This window comes from Leptopilina heterotoma, unplaced genomic scaffold, assembly GCF_015476425.1.
Source record: "Leptopilina heterotoma isolate Lh14 unplaced genomic scaffold, ASM1547642v1 Lhet_60, whole genome shotgun sequence".
NCBI lineage: Eukaryota > Metazoa > Arthropoda > Insecta > Hymenoptera > Figitidae > Leptopilina > Leptopilina heterotoma.
The window spans coordinates 7,766,269-7,788,849 of NW_025111138.1; the positions used below are offsets into that span (position 1 = coordinate 7,766,269).

Genomic DNA, 22,581 nt, shown 5'->3' on the forward strand with positions numbered 1-22,581 from the left:
AATATCTACTATTTTTATAAAATTTTCCGAATTTAATTATTTAAAAAAAAAATTAATAAAATTGTACACAAACAATAAATTATTGTCAAAAATATTAAAAATTCCACAGGAATTCTATTATTTACAATTTTTTTTTATAAATTTCTTCGAAATAATTTTTAATTATTATAAATTATTATAAAACATGAAGAAATCGATCACTCCGAGTCTTCGACTCGGAGCAATCAATATCTTCAAGTTTTATAGCAAAATACTTTTATAAGTTGTTTAATTTCAAAAAGGTTTGAATTTGAAATTTTTGAATGTCTTAATTCCTGTGGAAAAATAATAATAAATTAAATATTTATTTAAAAAAAGAAATTATTGATGTTTTTGAATAATTTTACAATTAAAGAAATTGGTAAAAATGTAACGGAACATTTATTTTGAGTAAAATTTTTTCCTTTATTTTCTAAAAATTCAAATTTTCATTTTCAATAAAATCGACATTTTAAAGAATTTTAATTGAATAATTGAAAAAAATTGAATTTCACAAACAATTTTACATGAAATCGATTTTTTATAGAATTTTAATTTTATAAATTGAAAAGAAATTGAATTTTTTAAAGAATTTTCCAAAAAATTGAGTTTTCAAAGAATTTTAATTTCATAATTGAAAAATAATTGAATTTTACATAAAATTTAACAAAAAATTGAATTTCCAAAGTATTTTAATTGAATAGTTAAGAAAAATTTAAAATTTTCAAAAAATTTTTTCGGAAAAATTGATTTTTTAATGAATTTTAATTTAATAATTGAAAAATAATTGAATTTTAAGAAAAAAATGTTCAATAAAATCGACTTTTGAAAGCATTTTAATTTAATAATTGAAAAAAATTGAATTTTACAAACAAGTTTATATGAAATTGATTTTTTAAAGAATTTTAATTTAATAAATTAAAAAAAAATTGAATTTTTTAAGGATTTTCCAAAAAAATTATGTTTTGAAAGAATTTTAATTTCATAATTGAAAAATAATTGAATTTAACGAATACCTAATTTTTCTAAAAAATCGATTTTTTGATGAATTTTAATTTTATAGTTGAGAAATAATTGAAATATTCCAAAAAAATTTTCTGAAAAGTTTATTTTTCAAAGAATTTCAATTTAATAATTGAAAAATAATTTAATTTAAACAAAAAAATCCGAAAAAGTCGATTTTTGTAAACATTTTAATAAAATAATGGAAAAATAATAGAATTTTAGAATAAAATTTTTCAATAAAATCGACATTTGAAAGAATTTTAATTTAATAATTGAAAACAATATTGAATTTTACAAACAATTTTACATGAAATCGATTTTTTAAAGGATTTTAATTTAATAAATTGAAAAGAAATTGAATTTTTTAAATATAATTTTCCAAAACATTGAGTTTTCAAAGAATTTTAATTTTATAATTGAAAAATAATTAAATTTAATAAATAATTTTCTTAAAAAATCGATTTTTTGAAGAATTTTAATTTAATAGTTGAGAAATAATTGAAATTTCCCAAAATTAATTTCAAAAAGGTTTGAATTTGGAATTTTTGAATGTCTTAATTCCTGTGAAAAAATAATAATTAAATATTTATTTAAGAAATGAAATTATTAATGTTTTTGAATAATTTTACAATTAAAGAAATTCGTAAAAATATAATGGAACATTTTTTTTTGAGTAAAATTTTTTCCTTTATTTTCTAAAAATTCAAAAATTTTTATTTATTTATTATTAATTTGTTTTGGAAATTGTCAAACGTTTTTTTAATTTGAAATTAAAATATTTTAAAATTTTGTATTTTTAAAGATATTAGTTCTTCATGTTTATTTAATATATGGATTAAAAGTTTGTCCTTTGGAGAAAATTGTGAAAGTACATTTCAAAGAAGAGATGACTTATTTCAAGAATTATTCTCCATCTTAAATGGCTAATTAGCGACGAGATATTTTTCTTAAAAAAAAAAAAAAACTTACATTTTTCGTTATAGTTAATGACTTGTGGGGTCAATTAGTATTTTCAACAATCATTGTTCGTGAATCTCGAGCGTAAAGTTAATTGAAACTGTAATATATACATGAAATCTTTATATCTTTCACGGTCAATTAAAACAACTTTATTTTCTACGCAATCATTTTTTAAACGCTCAAGTTTCACTTGTCGTCGCAAAGTAATTGTTGTGACCTTGAAAGTTGTTTTTTTTAAGTATAAATATGTAATTTAAATGAATAGTTGAAATAAATAATTGAAACCAATATAATTAAAAAAAATAATTGAAATAAATAATTAAAACAAATAAACTTTTCGTCTGACTGTATAACTGCTTCTACTACTGATAAATTTTTTTGCAATATTTCAAATTGTCTGAATAAAAAAGATCTTTACTATACTGACAAAAAATGTACAAAATTTGACTACGAATAACTTCTTTTATTACTTATAGAATAAAATAGGTATTGTTCATTCAATGTCTGACTGTAACTGACCTTTACTACTGATGCCCAAAAATATACAACAGTGTCTGACTGAAACTGCTTCTACTACTAATGACAAAAATTGTACAAGGTTAAATATACGTCTGACTATAACTAATCTTTGCTATTGACAAAAAATGTACAAAGTCTGACTATTTTAAATAAATAATAGAAATAAATGTTTTCAATAAATAATTAAAGAAAATAATTAAAATTAATCATTTTTAGGAAAACAAATTCAAATTTGAACCAGTTATTTAATAGCATTCAGTAAAAAGTAGTAAAAAATAAATTATTATCTAATTAAATAAATAATGAATAAATAAATAGTTTATTAATAAATAAATTGTGTATATATTTTAGAAATAGTTTTATTTTATTTTTTTTTGTTATTGTTGAAGAATGAAGACTTTCTTTGGCTTTGTTTTTGAAAAATGCTCTCAATTTCATGGCTTTTAACTTCTATATCGTGTGTGCATGCATTGCATGTGAAACCATACGATGGACTTATAAATATTTTCTCGTTGGGGAGTTCTCTACAATATTGTAGCTAAATGGGTTGCATTTCTCAATGTGTCTTTATTGAAGGAAGAATATATTTTAAAAAATCAAATCGATACGGTAAAATGCATCCAATGTGCGATCAATTTTATCGACTTGGATAAATTATACGACTGACAAAAAAAAAAATGCGATGTGTTATGATTTATACAAAGAATAAACTTTTTACGCTATAATATTGAAATGAAAAAATGTAGGTATTAATTTTAATTATTGGATTCCTCAAAAGAATTTTTATTATTTCCACAAGAGTTCCATAAAATTCTTTAAAATTAAATTATTTTCAAACATTTTAATAAAAATCTATAAGGAAAAATTAAATAATTATTTAATTTGTTTTTCTACCATAATTTATAAGGAACTAATTTTAAATTTGTAATTTTTATAACAGACTATATTTTTTGTGTCTATATAATTTATACTGTATAAACTTTGCAAAATATTGTTTTCGAGTTATATATTTATATTAAATTAAGAAATTCATTTGCCATGATATTTAAATTTTCTCATGATGGAATAATTTTCGTCTACGGTAGAATGTGAAGAAAATGTATAAATTTTAATAAAGCTAATAGAGATGTTGATAAATTTATTTTCAATCTCGATCCATGTCGAGAGTAATATAATAATAATAATATTATTCTTATTATTATTACCATTCAGAAGAAATGCTGTTATAAAAATATTTGATTGGCAAGTGGAGAAGAAGTTTTCAGGTGAGAAATACCTAAAGAAACTTTTCAAAAGATTATTCAATTCAGATAACATTGTTTTCACTGCTGAAAACATCATTCTCATTACCCTATGTCCGTTGCTCCGTGAACAAGAATATTAACATACATTATAATATGTTTGTTATTTCACATCTGACGTATTACGTTCACAAGGGAAGTCCTTGACATGTTATAACATCTATTTTCATTTGTTATTTTCATCTAATACTAAAGTTTCCATTCTGAAGGCAAGATCTTCAAAAAATTTAATAAATATAAAACTATTTATTTTTTTACTCTGTTTTTTTTCCTGAAAATTCCTCTTCGATTTTTTTTTTGCTGAAATTTGGGTTTTTCTTTTGAAATCCTTTTTTATAATATAAATTTTTTTAATTTTTACTCTATTTGTTCATTTTTATTTTTTATTTTATTATTTATTTATTACCTAATATTTATAATTTTTTCTATTTGGTTATATTTTATACTTATTTTTTTTAACATTATAAATAAAATCGAAGTATTGAATACAAGAGCTAATGGAAATTTTTCTTTATCGTTAAAACTCAAAGTATTCATTAATTATCGATAGTACTATATATAGCATTCTTGAAGACAGTTTGATAATCTTAATTATCTTATCAATTCAAGAAACCACTAATTGAATTAGTTTAATTAAACCCCTTTTTTGTTTACTATTTCATTTAAATAAGAACAAGAATTTTATCTGAGATTTTGATAACATTCGTCTACACACTGATGGACTTTATATTTTATTAACAGAACTTTGTGACGAAATATTGTCTTTTTTTTTGTTCGGAAATTTTCTAAATCTTTAATTTACTTAATTTTTCTCTTCTTTATTCCGAAAAAACTAAAACTCCAGAATATAATTGTAATTTTTTACTGAAATTCGAAAAAAATAGAATTTATTCCAGAAATTATAAAAAAATGAAGTTAATTTTACTAATTATTTTTGTAATTTGCTTTAAATTATTACTAAATATTTTTATAAATATATCGTGAGAATTTAAATGGGAAAAAAGATAAAAAAAATATCAGTAATTACCAAAATAAAATTGAACAAAATTTGATCAATCAAATGAATATAAATATTCTTGTATAATTGTTTAATTTTTGGTAAAAAGAGGAAAAGCAATTACAGTCAGACAAATCTTAAATTTTTATAATTTTCGGTATCAGTAGTGAAAGACAGTTATAGTCAGACATTAGATTTAAAATCGTTTTTTTTGTAAGTAGTAAAAAAAGTTAGTATGATGACTAAAGATTTTTTTAATTGTCTGACTAAAATTGACTTTTACTACTTTCAAAAATACAAAATTTGATTAGTCAAATGAATTGCCGGGGTGTCTACTGGTTCTTGAAGTCCTGGAATTCCTGGAAATAATATTATAAAATAATAATAATATTATAAAAATAATTGAAATTATTTGAAAGTAGGTATATTTGAAAGTTTTGTTACTTTTATGAAAATAATTAAATTCTTGCAACGAATTTTATTAAAAATCTTTTTAAAGAATTGAATTCCTGTGAAGAATTTTATTTGTAAAAGTAATTGAATTCCAGAAAAAAATATTATTATTTATGAAAATAAATAATTGCTTGTGAAGAATTTTATTTAAATTTTTTTAAATAATTGAATTTTTCAGAATTTTTAAAAACATTTTTAAAAATCATTAAATTCTATTTAGAAATTTTATTAAAAAATTGAAAATAATTGAAATCTGACAAAGAATTAAAAAAAAATTTTTTTTAAATAATTGAATTCCTGTGAAAATGTTTATTTTTGACAAAAAAAATTAAATTCTTGGGAAGAATTTTATTAAAATTTTTTAAATAATTGAATTGCTTAGAAGAATTTTATTTTTTACGAAAATAATTAAAATTGTTTCGAAGAGTTTTAAAAATATTTTTGACAATAAAATTTTGTATTTTTAGAAAAAATGTTGTATTTTACGAAAATAATTGTATTCTATGACCGATTTTATTATAATTTTTCAAACTTATAAAGCATTATAGCAAAAATTTTAAAAATAATTGAATTCCCATAAAAAATGTATTATTTATGAAAATAATTGAATTCTTAAGGAGAAATGTATTAAAAACTTATTGAATTGTATAGAAAAATTTTATTAAAATTGCAATTTAATGAACTAAATATTATTGCAAAGAATTTTGTCAACATTTTTTTAAATAATAGAATTATTAAAAAAATTTTATTTAAAATTTTTGGAAAAATTGAATTTTTCAGACTATTTTTTTCAATTTTCTTTATATATTTGAATTCTTTCGAGAAACTTTATTAAAAAATTTGTAATAATTGAATTGATGCGACAAAATTGGTAAATAATTGAATTTCTGTTAAATTTTTATTAAAATTTTGTTTAAAAATAATAGAATTCTTTTGGAAAATTTTTTATTAAAATAGTAGATATCAAAAATATTTTACAATGAGGAAAATTTTTGAAAATAATTGAAATTTTGCCAAGAATTTTATTAAATTTTTTGAAAATAATTGAATTTCGGAGAAGAATTTTATTAGAATTTTGTATTAGAATTCTTGTCAATTTCATATAGTTTATAAGGCAAACAAAAAAGACACCAAAATTCAGAATTTTCCTATGAATTCTAAAAATTTAATTTTTTCCAGTATTTTTAGTAAAAATCCCTGACTTTTCCCTGACCAATTCGAATTTCCCTGACTTTTCCCTGAATTCCTTGACTTCCCTGACTTGTGGCAACCCTGTTACACATATGAATGTCCTGGAAAAATAAGAAATCTGTCAGATAAATCTTAAATATTTATAATTTTCGGTATCAGTAGTAAAAGAGAGTTATAGTCAGACATTGGATTTAATTTTTATAATTTTTTACAGTATCCGTAGTAAAAGACAGTTATAGTCAGAAATTGAATTTAAAGTCGTATTTTTGTATGTAGCAAAAGAGATAGTCTGACAACTAAAGATTTTTTTTCATTGTCTGACTAAAATTGACTTTTACTACTTTCAAAAATACAAAGTCTGACGACTTTGTATTTTTGAAAGTAGTAAAAGTCAATTTTAGTCAGACAATGAAAAATATCTTGCAAAAATTTTATATCAGTAGTAAAAGCAGTAACAGTCAGACGAATCTTCTACTTCATAAATTTGATATTTATTAGAAAAATTGTGAACACTTTTAATTGAGAGAAATGGAAATTGAGAAAAAATAGACAAAAAAGGAGAAAGTGGAATTTTTTTTTAAAATTGTACCAGTTGTGTTGCACTGTCAATAAGTTTGGTTGTAATATATCCGGGGAAGGGGAGAACAATGTCATAAATTACAAGATAGCACTTTTATAACTTTGTGGTCCCGAGTCGTCGTCGTCGTTGTCGTTCAACATAAATATTATCCGTGTAGATACGGACGTGCTCTGAAAAGCAGATCATAGCGTGTGCTCACGTGTCTGCTGCGTGTATATAAGGGCCGGCATTGCACCGTCTCTTGGCCATCAGAAAAATACATCAACAGACGCGAGGTATCAATAAGACTTTATCGACCATCCTGCCTTGAGATGGGAATTCACTATCTACACTCAGTTCGATATTTTACTTATCTTAAGATATGGTTTTTATCATTTTTATCATCCTTTCGATTAATGATGTCTGTAGAAAAAAAATGAATTCTCCGATAGGGATTTTTTTCTTCTTTTCGAATTTCTTTAGGAATTTATCCAATGTCTGACTAAAACTATCTTTTACTACTGATATGTTTTAAAAATTATAAGAGTTAAATATTCGTTTGACTGGAATTTTCTGATGAAAATTAAAAAAAAGATAATAATTTATATCCAATGTCTGACTAAAATTGTCTTTTACTACTGCTACCAAAAATCACAAAAGTTAATATTCATTTTACTGAAATTTTCTGACGGAAATTTGTCCGTTAAATAACTTTGTTTAATACTTACAAAAAAGAAATAATTTATATCCAATGTCTGACTAAAATTGTCTTTTACCACTGGTACCACAAAATTACAAAAGTTAAATATTTGTTTTACTGAAATTTTCTGACGGAAATTTGTTTTTTGAATAACTTTTTTTTATACTTACAAAAGAAAACTAATTTACATTGCAATGTCTGACTAAAATTGTCTTTTACTACTGGTACCACAAAATTACAAAAGTTAAATATTCGTTTGACTATAATTTTCTGATGGAAACTAAAATAAAAAAAAATACAAAGTCTGAGTAATAACTTTTATTATTACTAACAAAAAAGTTATAATTTAGTCTGACTAAAGTTGACTTTTACTACTTTCAACAAAAAAAAAATATATATATGGAGTGTCTGACAAATAACATTAAAACTTCTAATTCAGTGTCTGACTATAAATGTCTGTTACTACTGATATCAAAATTTCAATTCGTCTGACTGTAACTGCATTTACCGTAATTGTTTGATTGAAATAATGTTTTACTATTTTTACCAAAAAAATTAATAAAAATTTTAATTCGTCTGACTAAAACTTTCTCTTACTACTTACTGACACTTTGAAACAAGTATTTTAAAATATTAAAAAAGTTTCTTAAAAAATATTTTTAAAAAAAATTTTTAATGTAACGTCTGAATAAAACTCCCTTTTTCTACTGATGCTGAAATTTACAAAAAAAATTTAATACGCCCGACTGTTACTAATTTTACCAGTAGTTTTAAAAATGTATTTTAATATGCCAGATTAAAATTGACTTTTATCACTCTTTGAAAAATTCAAAAAAAAAAGTATAGCCCGACTGTAACTTATTTGTTCCACAGATTCCACAGTATAAATAAATTTTTATTTTTGTCTCTGACAGAAACGGACTTTTTCCACTAATTATGAAATACATGAATAATTATAAAGTTTATTCCTTTTAATTCCAAAAATATTTCCGCTTTGTAAAGAAGAATGTTTATTTTTTAAAAAAAAGAAAAAAGCAAAAAAACGTGAAATAAATTTTTCAGCTCAAAAATAAAAGCAGTTTTTTTAATTCCTGTAAAAATAATTAGATTTACAGAACGTAAATTAATAATAAACTAAATTCTTTTTAACTTCAAAGAATAATTTCTGCAATTAAAAAAAATATTTATTTCCAGATGAAAAAATTTGAACTTAATTACAATGTTCAAATTTAGTTTTCCAGATTAAAGTTCGGCTTAGAGTTGTATTTCAAATTTTTTTTAAAAAACTTCAGAACTAAATTTTTAAGTAAAGAAGCTATAATTATGTGTATAATATTAGTTTCTATTCAGATTTCGTATTGAAACATATAATATTTTTTACATGTTTTATGGTATACAATTCAAAGTTGAAAAGCACACAGGAATTTATTATTCATTCGCGCATGAGTTGAAATCAAAGAGTTTTTTTCTATTTCGCACTGTACATACAAATTTAAAGTATATGTGCCAGGTGCATATGTCATACATTTGATGTTGTTTTGACTGTCGAGAGTTTGTTTTTCTAAAGATTATTTTTCCATTGTTTCAGGCGCGGACGAGGGTCTGGTGCATTTTATTATGCGTGACATTTTTACTAAGGGATGTCACTTCAAAAGCTGGTAAGCATTTTATATCCATAGATGTTCTGAGATAATTAAAAAGTCATCAATTATATTTATAGAGAATTAATGAACTATCGTTTATTATATTTTGCTCCTTTCTTTTCTCTTCTTTCACCAAATGGCACACATTATCCTCCGTGTGTAATTAATTAATTTTGATATTTATTTATTGATAGGTATTTATTTAATTATTTACTGATTTATCTATTTTTATCTCTAGTTGGTTCATAGTTATATATAGATTGTATTTTCCTTTTGGCAAATTTATTTACTTTCTTAATTATTTATTTTATAGATAATTATTTCTTGATTTATTTATTTAATTATTTATTAAATTGTTTACTTATTTAATAATTTATCATTTATTTACTTATGTAGTTATTTATTTTTTATTTGTATACTGATTTATTTATTTACTAAAATATTTACTCTCCTAGTGATTTATTTATTTAATAATTATTTACCGATTTAATTATTTAGTTATTTGTTAATTTATTTACATATTTAGTTATTTATTTCTTAATTATTTGCTGACTTATCGATTTTGTTATTTAGTTAGTATACTTGTTTATTTATTAACTTATTAATTTTCTTAGTTATTTAATTAGGTATCCGGACAAGAAATCTAAAACAAAAAATCTAATGTAAATAAAATCCAAAAAAGTAAAAAAAAAAAAATAGTTTCACTTTGGACTTATTTCTTGGATTTTTTGTCCTGGTCAAAAAGTCCAAAGAAATTAAAAATGCAATTAAAAAATTGAGATATTAAAATTAAAATGGTTGCGTTGAATGAAATAGTCCATTTTTTTTGAGTTACTCATGTCGATGACTGTGAATTGAAAGTAGGTAAACTTAATTGAATTTTTGTGAAGATTTTTTTTAATTTATGAAAATAATTGAATTTTTGTGATAGATTTTATTATTTATGTAAACAATTGGATTTTAAATTCCGATTTTATAGCGTAAAAAGTAAAAACGTGTAGTGTCTTTTTCACATATTTCATTATTTATTTTGGACTTTGTTATTTATTTTGGATTTTTTGACTTTGGATATTTTTATTTTGTATTTTGAATTTTTTTCTTGGATTTTTCGGTTAATGGATATATTAAATTTTTTATTTATTGATTGATTTAATTATTAATGTCCCAATTTAATTATTTACTTAATTATTAATTTTTAATTCAACTTTTTGCCTAATTATTAATATTTTAATCTAATTATTTATGTAAATATTAATTTTTAGATTTAATTATTTAATTAATTATTCAAATTTCTTCACGAGAATTATCGTTTCTCCTTTCAAAGAATAACATTTGTGCCAGGAAAAGTTTCATGAAATGATTTTAGCCTTGAAATTGGATTCCAGAAATCGAATGTACCGCAAGAGTAAACGAAGTGCAACAATGTGTCGGTAATTCCCGCGGCTGATTTTCTGTTGTCACTTATTTTTCTTCTTCTTCTTATTCTTCTTTTGCTTTTGCAGGCACCGCCTGACCATTTCTCTCGATAGTTCCTTCTGTAAAGGTCGAGCCGATCGCTTATGGTCGTAGGTCGAGCAATAAGAGTAGTACAAAGCTTCTCGAAAGTCTCTTTACTACTCTCAAACGGTGCCACGTGACATTTGCGTTCTCCGTTACCTACTTACAAAACAGGGCCGCATTTGCATTACACTTTCCTTTCCAAAAAATTTATCTTTTTTATATTATAATAATTTTTTCCCCATATTTCTTTATCGATATGGACATTCTTCTTTTCTGGAATAAAATTTCATTCATTTTTTTAATGTTAATTTAAATCTAAAATTAATTTTCCATAAATTATTCTAATTTAGTAAATTTATTATTATTTACCATTATTATTATTACATATTATTACAATTATATTATATAAATTGACAATTGCATAAATTTATATTTTTTTTATTCATATGTTTGTTGGCTAATTTATTTATTCATTTGTTTATTTATTTATTCATTTATCATTTTATTAATTTATTTATTTGTCCATTTATTTATCTATTTATTAATTCATTTGTTCGTATGCTTATTTATTTATTAATTTGTTTATTTATTTATTTATTCATTTATTTATTTATTTGTTCATTTATTTATTTATTTATTTATTTATTTATTTGTTTATATATTTATTTATTTTTTTATTAATTTATTTACTAATATTCATTAATTTATTTATTTGTTCGTTTGCTTATTTATTTATTCATTTGTTTATTCATTTGCTTATTAATTTATTTACTTATTTATTCACTTATTTATGTGTTCGTTTATTTATATTTTCTTATTTATTTATTATTTTATTTACATTACATGAAATCGGATTTACAAAAAAGGAAAATTATAGTCCTTTAGTGCATAATTTACATATTATAAAATCATAAACAGAAAAAATTGTCATAATCTTGGGAGAAGGGAAAAGTTTCGTTAATTTTTATCTGCAGAAATAATGTTACGTGCGATGTTTAAAAGAAAGTTAAAATTTATATTTATAACCAGGAAAACTAATTTTAAAGGTGAAAATTATTTTCAATGGATAATTATATATCTTTTATTTTTTTTCCCCTCCCTTTTCTTTATTTCTGCGTGCGTTGTAAATTATTACTCCTACATATGCACATAAGTACAATAACTATTTATTTACTGGTTTTTCTTATTCAGTCTTTGCTTTATGAATTTGCAAAAATTCAAATAAGTACAAAGTATACACGCATATAATGTAAAACTTGGACAACCGAAAATTACCAATCTCAAGGATAAATAAATATTTTATAGGTACGTGTCGTAAAGATATAAAACTCATTCTTAAAATTTAAATTTTATAGCGTGAGATAAGGGAGAGAGACTGTGAAATTTTAACTACCAGAAGAATATGAATTTTTATTTTTTCTTGAACGTGAATTTTTATTTTAATATTATATTATGTAAAGAAGTGTTTTTTTTGCTGCTGTTATGCTCTTTTAAAAAATTATTTACGTCCAATATAAAGAATGATTTCATTTTCGCTTTTTTTTATCTCTACAAAGATTGAAATTTTTTTCTTGTTTGAAAGCAGTTATGTTATAACTTTCTGTTAATATCACCAATTCAAGTAGGAAAAAATATTATTAATTTTGGATTTTTTATTACAATAATAAAACATATAATAAATTTCTTTTAACAATAAATAAATATACGTACTGAAAAAAAATTTATTTAATTCAAATAACCGATTACTTGTCTATCAAATAAATATTTACTTGAATCAAATAAGTTTTATTTTATTAAATTAAATACTATTTTATTTATAGTTACATACTATTTATTACAAATACTGAATATTGGTTCAAATAAAATATTTTTTTTTTCTAATTTTATTTTATAAAACATTTTTATAATTTAATTTAATTTAATTCAATTTTTTTAATTTTTGTAATTATTTACTTGATTTAAATAAAAATGACTTGATTGAAGTAAATATTTAATTGATAATAATAGACAAGTAATCGGTTAATTGAGTAAAATAAATTTTTTCCTCAGTGTAATAAATTAATTTAATTTTTATCGTGTAATAAATATAAAGTTAATTTGAATGAAAAATAATAAAAATTGAATAATTAATTTGAATATATGAGACAAACTAAAAGAAGTGTATAAGTTATGTTCGAAAGTAAAAGAATAATTTTATTTGAAATTAAATTCCGATTCTCGGTGATTTTACAGTGCCGTGAGAGGAGTATTATTTTAAAATAAATCTTCACTTAAGTTATTGCTCGGGACAGGTTCTTTAACATACAACTTATGCTCTACAGAGATTTGTGCACTTTGGTGAAAGTAAGAGATGTATGTTTTATGAACATCTTTATACATCTTTGTGAGATACATCTTTGTGAGATACGTCTCTTCTGTAGAAAATTTATACAATTGCTGATGAAAATTGTGTCAATGTTGGAAAATAAATAGACTTTCTTAGCACGCAAACAATTACATATACTTGATAAATACAATTAAACAGTTACAAACAAGACATGATACAACATTGTCCCATTTACTTTATATTTTCTTTATTTTTTTATTAATCTTTATATTATTTATTTCCCGTATTTTCCCTATTTTTTTTATTTTCTTCATTTTCTTTACTTTCTTTATTTTAATTTATTTTCTTTATTTCCCTTTTGTTCTTTATTTTCTTCATTTTCTTTACTTCATTTATTTTCCTTAATTTTCTGTATTTTCTTTATATTTCTTTTTACGTTCTTTAGTTTCCTTATTGTCTTTATTTCCTTTATTTTATTTTTTTGCTCATTTTGTTTATTTCCTTCACCTTCTTTAGTTTCTTTATTTTTCTTATTATCCTTTATTTTCTTTACTTTCTTTATTTTTCTTGTTATTTTTCTTGTTATTTTTACTTTCTTTATTTTCTTAATTTTTTATTTTCTTTTGTTCTTTATTTTCTTTATTTCTTTTTATTTTCTTTATTTTTCTTGTTATCTTTACTCTTTTTATTTTCCTAACTTTCTTTAATTTTTATATTATTTATTTTACTTTACTTAATTTTTTATTTTCTTTTTTTCCTTGTTATCTTTACTTTCTTAATTTTTTATTAAGATTTTAATTTTATTAAATAAATTTTCTTTATTTCCTTTACTTTATTTTTTTTTGCTCATTTTGTTTATCTTCTTCACCTTCTTTAGTTTCTTTATTTTTCTTGTTATATTTACTTTCTTTATTTTCCTATAATTTTCTCTATTTTTTTTTATTTACTTATTTCCCTTTTTTAATTTCTTAATTTTTTATTTTCTTTATTTTTTAATTTTATTTCTATATTGTGAAAGTTTGGCAAAAATTTTTTTGGCAATAAAGTACTTCTGTATATTTATTCAACGTTACTAAGTGTCTTTCGGTACCAAATATTTCGCGGTAAAATGATTTTTGTTGGCACAATAAACTCAATTTACACGATTTGTTTCAGGACTATGCGAAGTGGAAACGGGACAATCAAATATTATTCTCGACATCGAAGAAAGTAAAGGAAGCTGTAAGTTCTGAATATTTTGGTTATATATTTTTTTTTTTGTAATAAATAATTGTTGGGAAAATATACATAAAAAAAAATGTTGGAAATTGTAAGAAAAGTTTTTCTTCATACATTTAGTTTTACTATTCAATCGAGTTTTTTTTTTAAATATTGCATTGTTAGTTTGTCTAGTTTAAAATTTATGTAGATTTTTCTTAAACAGACAATTATAAAATAATCATTTTTCGATTTTTCTTCTGGAAAAAATTATTTTCTTTTTTAAATTCTAACCTCTTATTGAAAAATTTATATCTTTATGAAGAAAAATCAACAGTTGAATATTTAGGTCAGAGAATAAAATTTTTTTAATTTGTTGACTAAAATTTTTTTTATTTTTTAAAAAAATGTTTTTTTACTGTGGAAAATAATCTTTTTTTACTTTATAAAAAAAAAAATTACTCAACAAAATTGGAAGAAAAATATATGCAAGAGATGTCAAAATATTTTTCAAAAGATGTGGGACAAAAAAGTGTTATTTCACTAAAACCGCGAATCATGAATTTCCCCTTGAGATGAAATATAACTGTTATGATGGGAAAAAAGTGAAAAATTTTTGCATATTCTTGATACTCTTGGAGAAAAAATTGACAAAGCCCATGATTACAATAACCATATCTGGAATGTTACATAAGTCTCTGGAGTTCATAGCGTTTATGATTAATAATAATTGAAAGAAATTTTTGTATAAATAATAATTAGCATTAATTTATGTTCAAAAATTAATTCTATTTATATTTTAATTTTTATATTATTATTATTTATTTATAAAATAAACAGAATAGATATATTTTTAATTAATTACTTATTTATTTATTATTATCTATTAATTTTATAATTTAAAGAAATCATTTTCTTAGACTCTTTTCGTTAATTTGTTTCATTCAAAATAAATTTTTCTTTCAAAGAAAATAGGGTTTTTAATCCAAAGAATATTTCTTTTATTTCAACAACATTTCTTTAATTTAAATAATTTTTCTTTGAATTCAAGAAATTGTTTTCTTTAAACAAAAAAAATTTATCTTTGATTATAGGGTCAAAGAAATAATCTTTTAATTTAAAAAGAAAAATTTGTTTGAATCAAATATATTTTTTTGAATAAAAGAAAAATTAATTTTCAATCGAAAATACAAGTCAAAGCAAGTGATTTCTTCAAATCAACAAAAACTTTTTTCTGAGTGCATATTTATTATAGGTATTATTATATATTTTATTATTTTATATACTTTATACATTTTAAATGTGATTATAAATTTATATACAAAAAAATATTTTTTCCTCAAAATCATTGATCATAAACGTTGTGAATTTTATCAAATTATTTATAAAATTTGTTAGTAAACAATAAAAATGTTTATAAATACTTCCATAAATAAAGGAGAATTACCATATTACGATAAATACACTCAGGAAAAATTATGCTTGAATCAATTTTTCTATGTCTTGAATTTTCAATTTGAATTTGATTTGATTTTACATAATTAGCAAGAATAAAAATTATAAAAAATTAAATAAACAATATAATTTGATTTGAAAGAAATTTAAAAAGAAATTTGATTGAAACAACACACTTTCAATTGAATCAAGCAAATAAATTATAGTTATAGATTAATTATAGATAAACTATATATATATATAGTTTAGTCATATATTTATTTGGTTTAATGAAAATTTGTTTATTTCAAATAAATCTGGTGGTTTCAAATAAATTTTTTTTCTGAGTGTATATCCTGTATATAAAAGAGAGAATACAGAAAAAAATACAAGAATGGACTTTCCTTTGCAATAAAATCTTCTCGAATCACAATAAAATAGGAGAAAAAAATTGAAGGAAGAAGGAAAATAGAAGAAATGTCAAAGAGGAAACTTTTAACAGTAATTGCTGTCTAGAAAGGAGACTAAAAAAAAAATATGACAAAAAGTTGAACTTTTCCAGAAATGTTTTGAGGTTAAAATAAAATATTTTTCTTAGTCTAACACTATATGACTACAGTTTTTCTATTAGAAAATTATTTTGCTGTTATAATTATTATAAATATAAAGGTATGCGTACATGGCGAAAAATTGATATAATGACTTGTAATCAATTGCTATCTGGATAAATAATGATTGTCTGATGAGAAAGGCCTTTTATTTTTTCTATGTCTACAATGAAGTCTGGATATAATGAATACGGAAGGGCAATTTGTTAAATTACCTTGATTTATTCATAATTTACAAATAATTACACTTTATCATCATTAAATAAATTATTAATACTTCAATTATTATTTCTTTATGAATAATAGTTGTTATCACAGCATAAATAATAATTGTCACTATATAAATAATAATTATTATTTATGTTTAAAAAAATTATTATTATACTGTATGAAAAATAATTATTATTACTATAGAAAAAGAAATTATTATTACTGTATAAAAACTAATTATTATTACTGTATAAAAAGTAATTGAGGCTCTTGATCTTGAAAGGGCACTTTTACCATTTAAAATCAATACTGAAAGTGCGCCCTTTCAAGATTCGGAGCCTCAATTATTATTACTGTATAAAAAGTAATTATTATTACTGTATAAATAATAATTATTATTACTGTTCTTTATAACCGTCTTTTAATTATTTTGTAATAAAAATTGTGATCCTTTTCATTTCAAAATAATTATTATCGCTGTACAAATAATTACCATTTCTCAATAAATAACAAATATTAATTATTACTGTAAAAATAATTATTATACTGTATAAAAAATAATCATTATTACTTTCATGTTAAAACCGTTTTTTTTTTAATTATTTTGCAATAAAAATTTTAGGACTTTTTCTGACACAATACTTATTAACAAAAATATTTTTGAAGAATATTAATAAATATTATGAATATTAATGAACATTTATAAAGAAATCTCTCTCAATAATCGAGATGAAAAACCAGTTTTTAATTTTTTTTTCTTTTTTGTCCATTATTTCACTATTAATCACAAAAAGGATCTCTGGTTTTGAAAAATAAGTTTCCTGACAACAATAATTTATATATAAATTGTAAAAAGCTATAATTTGTCATTTTTGAAACTTAATTTTCGTCCTCGGAATTGGGAAACTTTTTCACGTAAAATTGTCTCTTTTTTTTGTCATTTTCTGTACGGTTCAATATCAAGGAAAGATAGTTGCTGTCTTCTTGTGGATATTGGTTTTATATCACTAAACACGATCAAACCATGTAGAGACAAGGTTAAAGGAAAAATTACGTGATCAAATTTACTTTCCTCTTCCCCAAAAATAGGACATATTTTCAATAACAATAATTGAAATTTCGTTTTTTCTCATTTTGTAAAATTAATTTGTTTTGCTGGGAATAATAAAATAAGACGTAGAAAAATGAAAATAAAGTGAAAAAACAATTTGTAATAATAAAAAAAAAAAAAAAAAATGGTAGAAAGAAGAAAATAGAATTTAAAAAGAATTAGTAATTATAAAATAAAGTAGAATAAAGAAAATAAGGTAAAAAATACTCTGACAAGAGTAAAATAATATAAAAAGAAGAAAATAGTCTAAAAAAGGAAAATATAAAAAGGAAATAATTAAAAAGTGATAAGGTAAAAAAACAACGTAAATAAATAATGAAAATAAGAAAATATATAAAAAAAAAGAAAATAATGTAAAAAAAAAAAATTTTTAATTTGTCCTATTTTTTGAAATTGTTTATGATAATTTAATATAAAAGGGTTTTTTTTCGCGTTGAAAACTGTATTTTCTCTCTCCATCTATTGTGAAAGGAACAATTAGGTAATGTAAAGTGATCGTTATTTTGAAATTAGCATCACGTAACGATTCTCTGTTTACTTGAAAAGCATTGGTTACATAATGCTATTGGATTCTCTCTTGTGATTGATTGACATGAACTGAAATTTTCTTAACAGCCATCGATCAAGCGACCGCGCCAGAAGAGCTTCCTGTGTCTGGAGATCCACTGACAGAAATAGTCTTGGAACTTATTTTCACTGGACGAAAGCCACTTTTTATTCTCAAGGGAAAAAAGTTACAGCTTGTCGAGCCACTTGATAGGGACGCTGAAAATTTGTCGCACATTGTTTTTCAGGTGAGGAAAAAGAATTTTTTTTATTATTATTTATAGGTGTGTAAAAAAAAATGAAAATTATTTTACTTACTGTTTATTAATATTTTATTTTGTTCATATTTCTGCTTTTTGGGACTGGAAGGGAATTTTTCTTTTTATTTTCTGATAGAAGAAGAGAATTTTTTTTATAGAAAAAGAAAAAATTTTATATTTCTCTTTTTGATAGAAAAAGAGAATTATTTTTCTTTTTTTATATCAAATGAGGATTTTTTCCGTTTTTATTCAAAAAGGAGGATTTTTATTTCTCTCTTTCAATATAAAAAGAGAATTTTTTTTACCTTTTTTGACACGAAGATAGAAATCTTATTAATTGTTTTTTTAATAAAAAAGATAAATTTTTATCTTTTTTTCTTAATTTAAAAAAAAAAAATTTACGCTTTCTTTTTTGGACGAAAATCGAACTTTTTTATTTTGATTCGTATGGAAAATTTTAACATCTCTTAATTTCTTTTAATTCAGAAAGATATTTTTTTCGTATTTTTATTTTTTATTCGTATTTTATTTTATTTTAATTCGAAAGAGGTTTTTAATATTTCTGTTTTGATTCAAAAAGGAGGATTTTTATTTCTCTCTTCCAATGCAAAAAGATAATTTTTTTTTCTCTTCTTTAAAAAGAAAATAGAAAATTATTTACTTAATTACAAAAACATAAATTTTATTTCTTCTTTTTTTAATAGAAAAAGGGAATTTTTATCTTATTATTTTAAATTCAATAAAAAAATGTTTGCTCTTTTTTTTTTGTCCGAAAAGAGAATTTTTATTTTTTACTTTGATTCAAATGGACAATTTCTATCTCTCTTTTTAATTTTTTTAATTCAAATAGAAATTTTTTTCTTTTTTATACGAAATTTTTTTTCGTATTTCTATTTTTGTTTTAATTCGAAAGAGAATTTTTATTTTTTCTATTTTGAATAAAGAAGAGAATTTTTATTCGAAAAGAGAATTTTTATTTTTCTATTTTAATTGGAAAGAGGAATTTTTATTTTTCTATTTCTATTCGAAAGGAGAATTTTTAATTTTCTTTTGTGATGCAGAGAGAGAATTTTTTTTTTCTTTTTTTTTATGTGACGCGATCTGAAGAAAGGGACCTTAGAAGCAAATCACTTTAAGGTTGGGTTAGAGTTACTTTTTTCTTGTTTGAAAGTTTCTTTTTATTTATTTCGAATTAAAATCAGTGTTTATTAAATATTTTAGTTGTAATGAAGACTTAAACATCAATGATTTATATTGACAGTTGATCCCTTTTTTGTATTTTCATTTAAAAAATTGAAAACATAACCTATAATTTTTTGCTTCTAAGGTCCCTTTCTTCAGATCGCGTCACTTATAGAAAAAGAGAATTTTTATTTCTTTTCTTTAAATTCAAAAAGAAAATTTTCCGCTTTCTTTCTTTATACAAGAAGAGATTTTTTTCATTTTTTTTATCCGAAAAGAAAATTTTTTTTTTGGAACGAAATGAGAATTTTTATTATTATTTTTTTTTTTTTAATAAAAAAAGGACTTTTTCTTTATCTTTTTTCGTTAATACAAAAAAGATTTTTTATTTCCCGTTTTTTTTTTTTTGGGATAAAAAGACAAAAGAAAAATACATTTTTTTTCGAAACATAAATGCTATAATTTAGAAAATTATATATTTAAACTGCAATTTAATTTAATTTAAGTTAATTTAATTTTTTTCTTACAGTTGACGTGTACAGTGAAGTCAACAAATAAAAAGAGAACTATTCCCATAATAGTTAGACTTTCGGATATTAATGACAATGCCCCTCAATTTGTCAACACACCATATGAAACGACAGTCCCAGAGGTGAGTGCTCAGATAATTTTAAATTTGAATTCCACCATTGTTTCATCCGCAATGAACTTTCCTTTCTCGTTCAACGAGATGAATTTAAATTTATTCCCCTTAGATACTGTACATCTTTGAAATTTGTAATTCGCCAGTAAGAATTTTAATGTGTTTCAAATTTGTTTTTATTCTAATGCAATTACCGCAAATTATGTAATTAAAATGATTAGAATTATTTAAATTGATAATAAAATAATAGGCGTAACAATAAGTTAATTAGAAATTTATATAATTAATTTATCATTATCTATATTATTTTATTATCAATTTAGATAATTTCTGTTATTTTAATTATTTCATTATTAATTTTTTTGCCTCAATTAATTAATAATTGTTTATTTAACTATTAATCAATTATTGTTATTTAGCTATTAATTACTTAATTATTAATTATTTAGATATTAATTACTTGATTATTAATTATTTAGTTATTAATTACTTGATTATTAATTATTTAGTTATTAATTACTTAATTATTAATTATTTAGTTATTTATTACTTAATTATTGATTCGTCAGTGCTGAATTACTTAATAATTAATTAATTAGTTTAATTACTTAATTTTTGACTATTTAGTTATTTATTGCCTAATTATTAATTATTTAATTTTCGTAAAAAATAACTCTAAGAATACAATAAAAAATTGTTGATAATTCAATTGTTACTTTATTTGTTTATTGAAATTAGTAATTAACCTACTTTTTCAAATTTTTTCTTCAATTCAATTCAAGAAAAAAAAATTAACGAACTGCATTAAAATTTTAATGAATTAATTATTTGTTTTATATTTTATTACATGAGATGATGATGATAATAAGAAAAAGTTGTCGAATCAAGTCTATAAAATATAGTCTACAAAGAAGCATCATATACAAAAAACAATTGTTAAATTATTTATGAGGTGATCCGTATTATAAATATATAGTTCGCCAGTAAGAGACCGTTAATTCCCATTCGGGAAAATAGCGAAAAAAAAAAGAAAAAAAAACGTTTACAACTATTAACTGCACTGTAATTATTCAATAATAACTGTATTATTTCATAATTGCAAGTATATGATTTTTATGCCGTAATATTCCCTCAATGATAATAACATTTGAGTATAACAACTTAATTATTTAAATTTCTAATCAACTATGGAGATTAATAATTTCTGATATATATGGGAATTAATAAATATTTTAAAATAATGAATGTTTTTTCATTTTTTTTTCTACTAATACATATACAAGGAAGTTGGATATTTTTTTCTCATCAATCATAATGAGGTAGTTAAGATTTCACGTCATAAGCAGAATGAAAATTTATATTCAAGGGAGAAGCGGTCTAAAATTCAATTTATATAAGCGCTGAAAGAAATTTTATAGATGGATTTTTTATAAATAAATAATTATAATTATTATAAATATATAAATATTTATGATTATAAATAATTTTCACTATGAAAATTTATATTTGATAATAATTATTTCACAAATATTAATTACATGAATAAAAATAAATTTAATACCGTATTTCACTCGTGACATTTGCTAATTGCTAGTAATAACAATAATAATAATATCTTTAGAAATAATAAAATTCTTCTACAAAATTCAATTATTTCCAAAAATTTTAATAAAATTCTTGGCAAAATTTCAATTATTTTCAAAAATTTTCCTCAATTCAATGAATTTTAAATATCTTCTATTTTAATAAAATTTTCCAAAAGAATTCAATTATTTAAAAAAATTATCATAAAATTCTACTCAAACATTTAATTATTTTCATAAAATAATAAAAATTTCACAGGAATTCAATTATTTACAAATTTTTTATAAATTTCTTCGCAATAATTCAATTATTTTCATAAATAATAAAACTCATTGCAGAATTTCAATTATTTTTAATCAAATTTTAATCAAATTTCTCGGAAATTGTTATTATTCTTAAAAATGTTATTAAAAATCGTAGGAAGAATTTAATTATTTAAAAATTTTGTTGATAAAATTCTTTATGAGAATTGAATTTTAAGAAACATTCAATTATTCAAAAAATTATTTATTTTTGTATTTAAATAATTGAATTTGAATTTAGTTAATTTTTTTAATATAAATTTAATTTAAAATTTAATTAAATTTAATTTTAAAAAACTTTTAACGTAATCCTTTGAAAGGATTCAATTATC

The 22,581-nt window shown here is 21.2% G+C and overlaps 1 protein-coding gene across 1 annotated transcript in view; it reads left to right on the top strand.

The window, feature by feature from the left end:
* Window positions 1–22,581, top strand: part of LOC122509304 (cadherin-99C) — a 198,598-nt gene that overhangs the window by 136,373 nt on the left and 39,644 nt on the right. Inside the window, exons 2-5 of the mRNA XM_043623263.1 lie at window positions 9,292–9,361; window positions 14,328–14,393; window positions 18,348–18,526; window positions 20,250–20,372. Coding sequence (XP_043479198.1) covers window positions 9,292–9,361; window positions 14,328–14,393; window positions 18,348–18,526; window positions 20,250–20,372 — 438 coding nt within the window. The remainder of the gene's footprint in view (window positions 1–9,291; window positions 9,362–14,327; window positions 14,394–18,347; window positions 18,527–20,249; window positions 20,373–22,581) is intronic.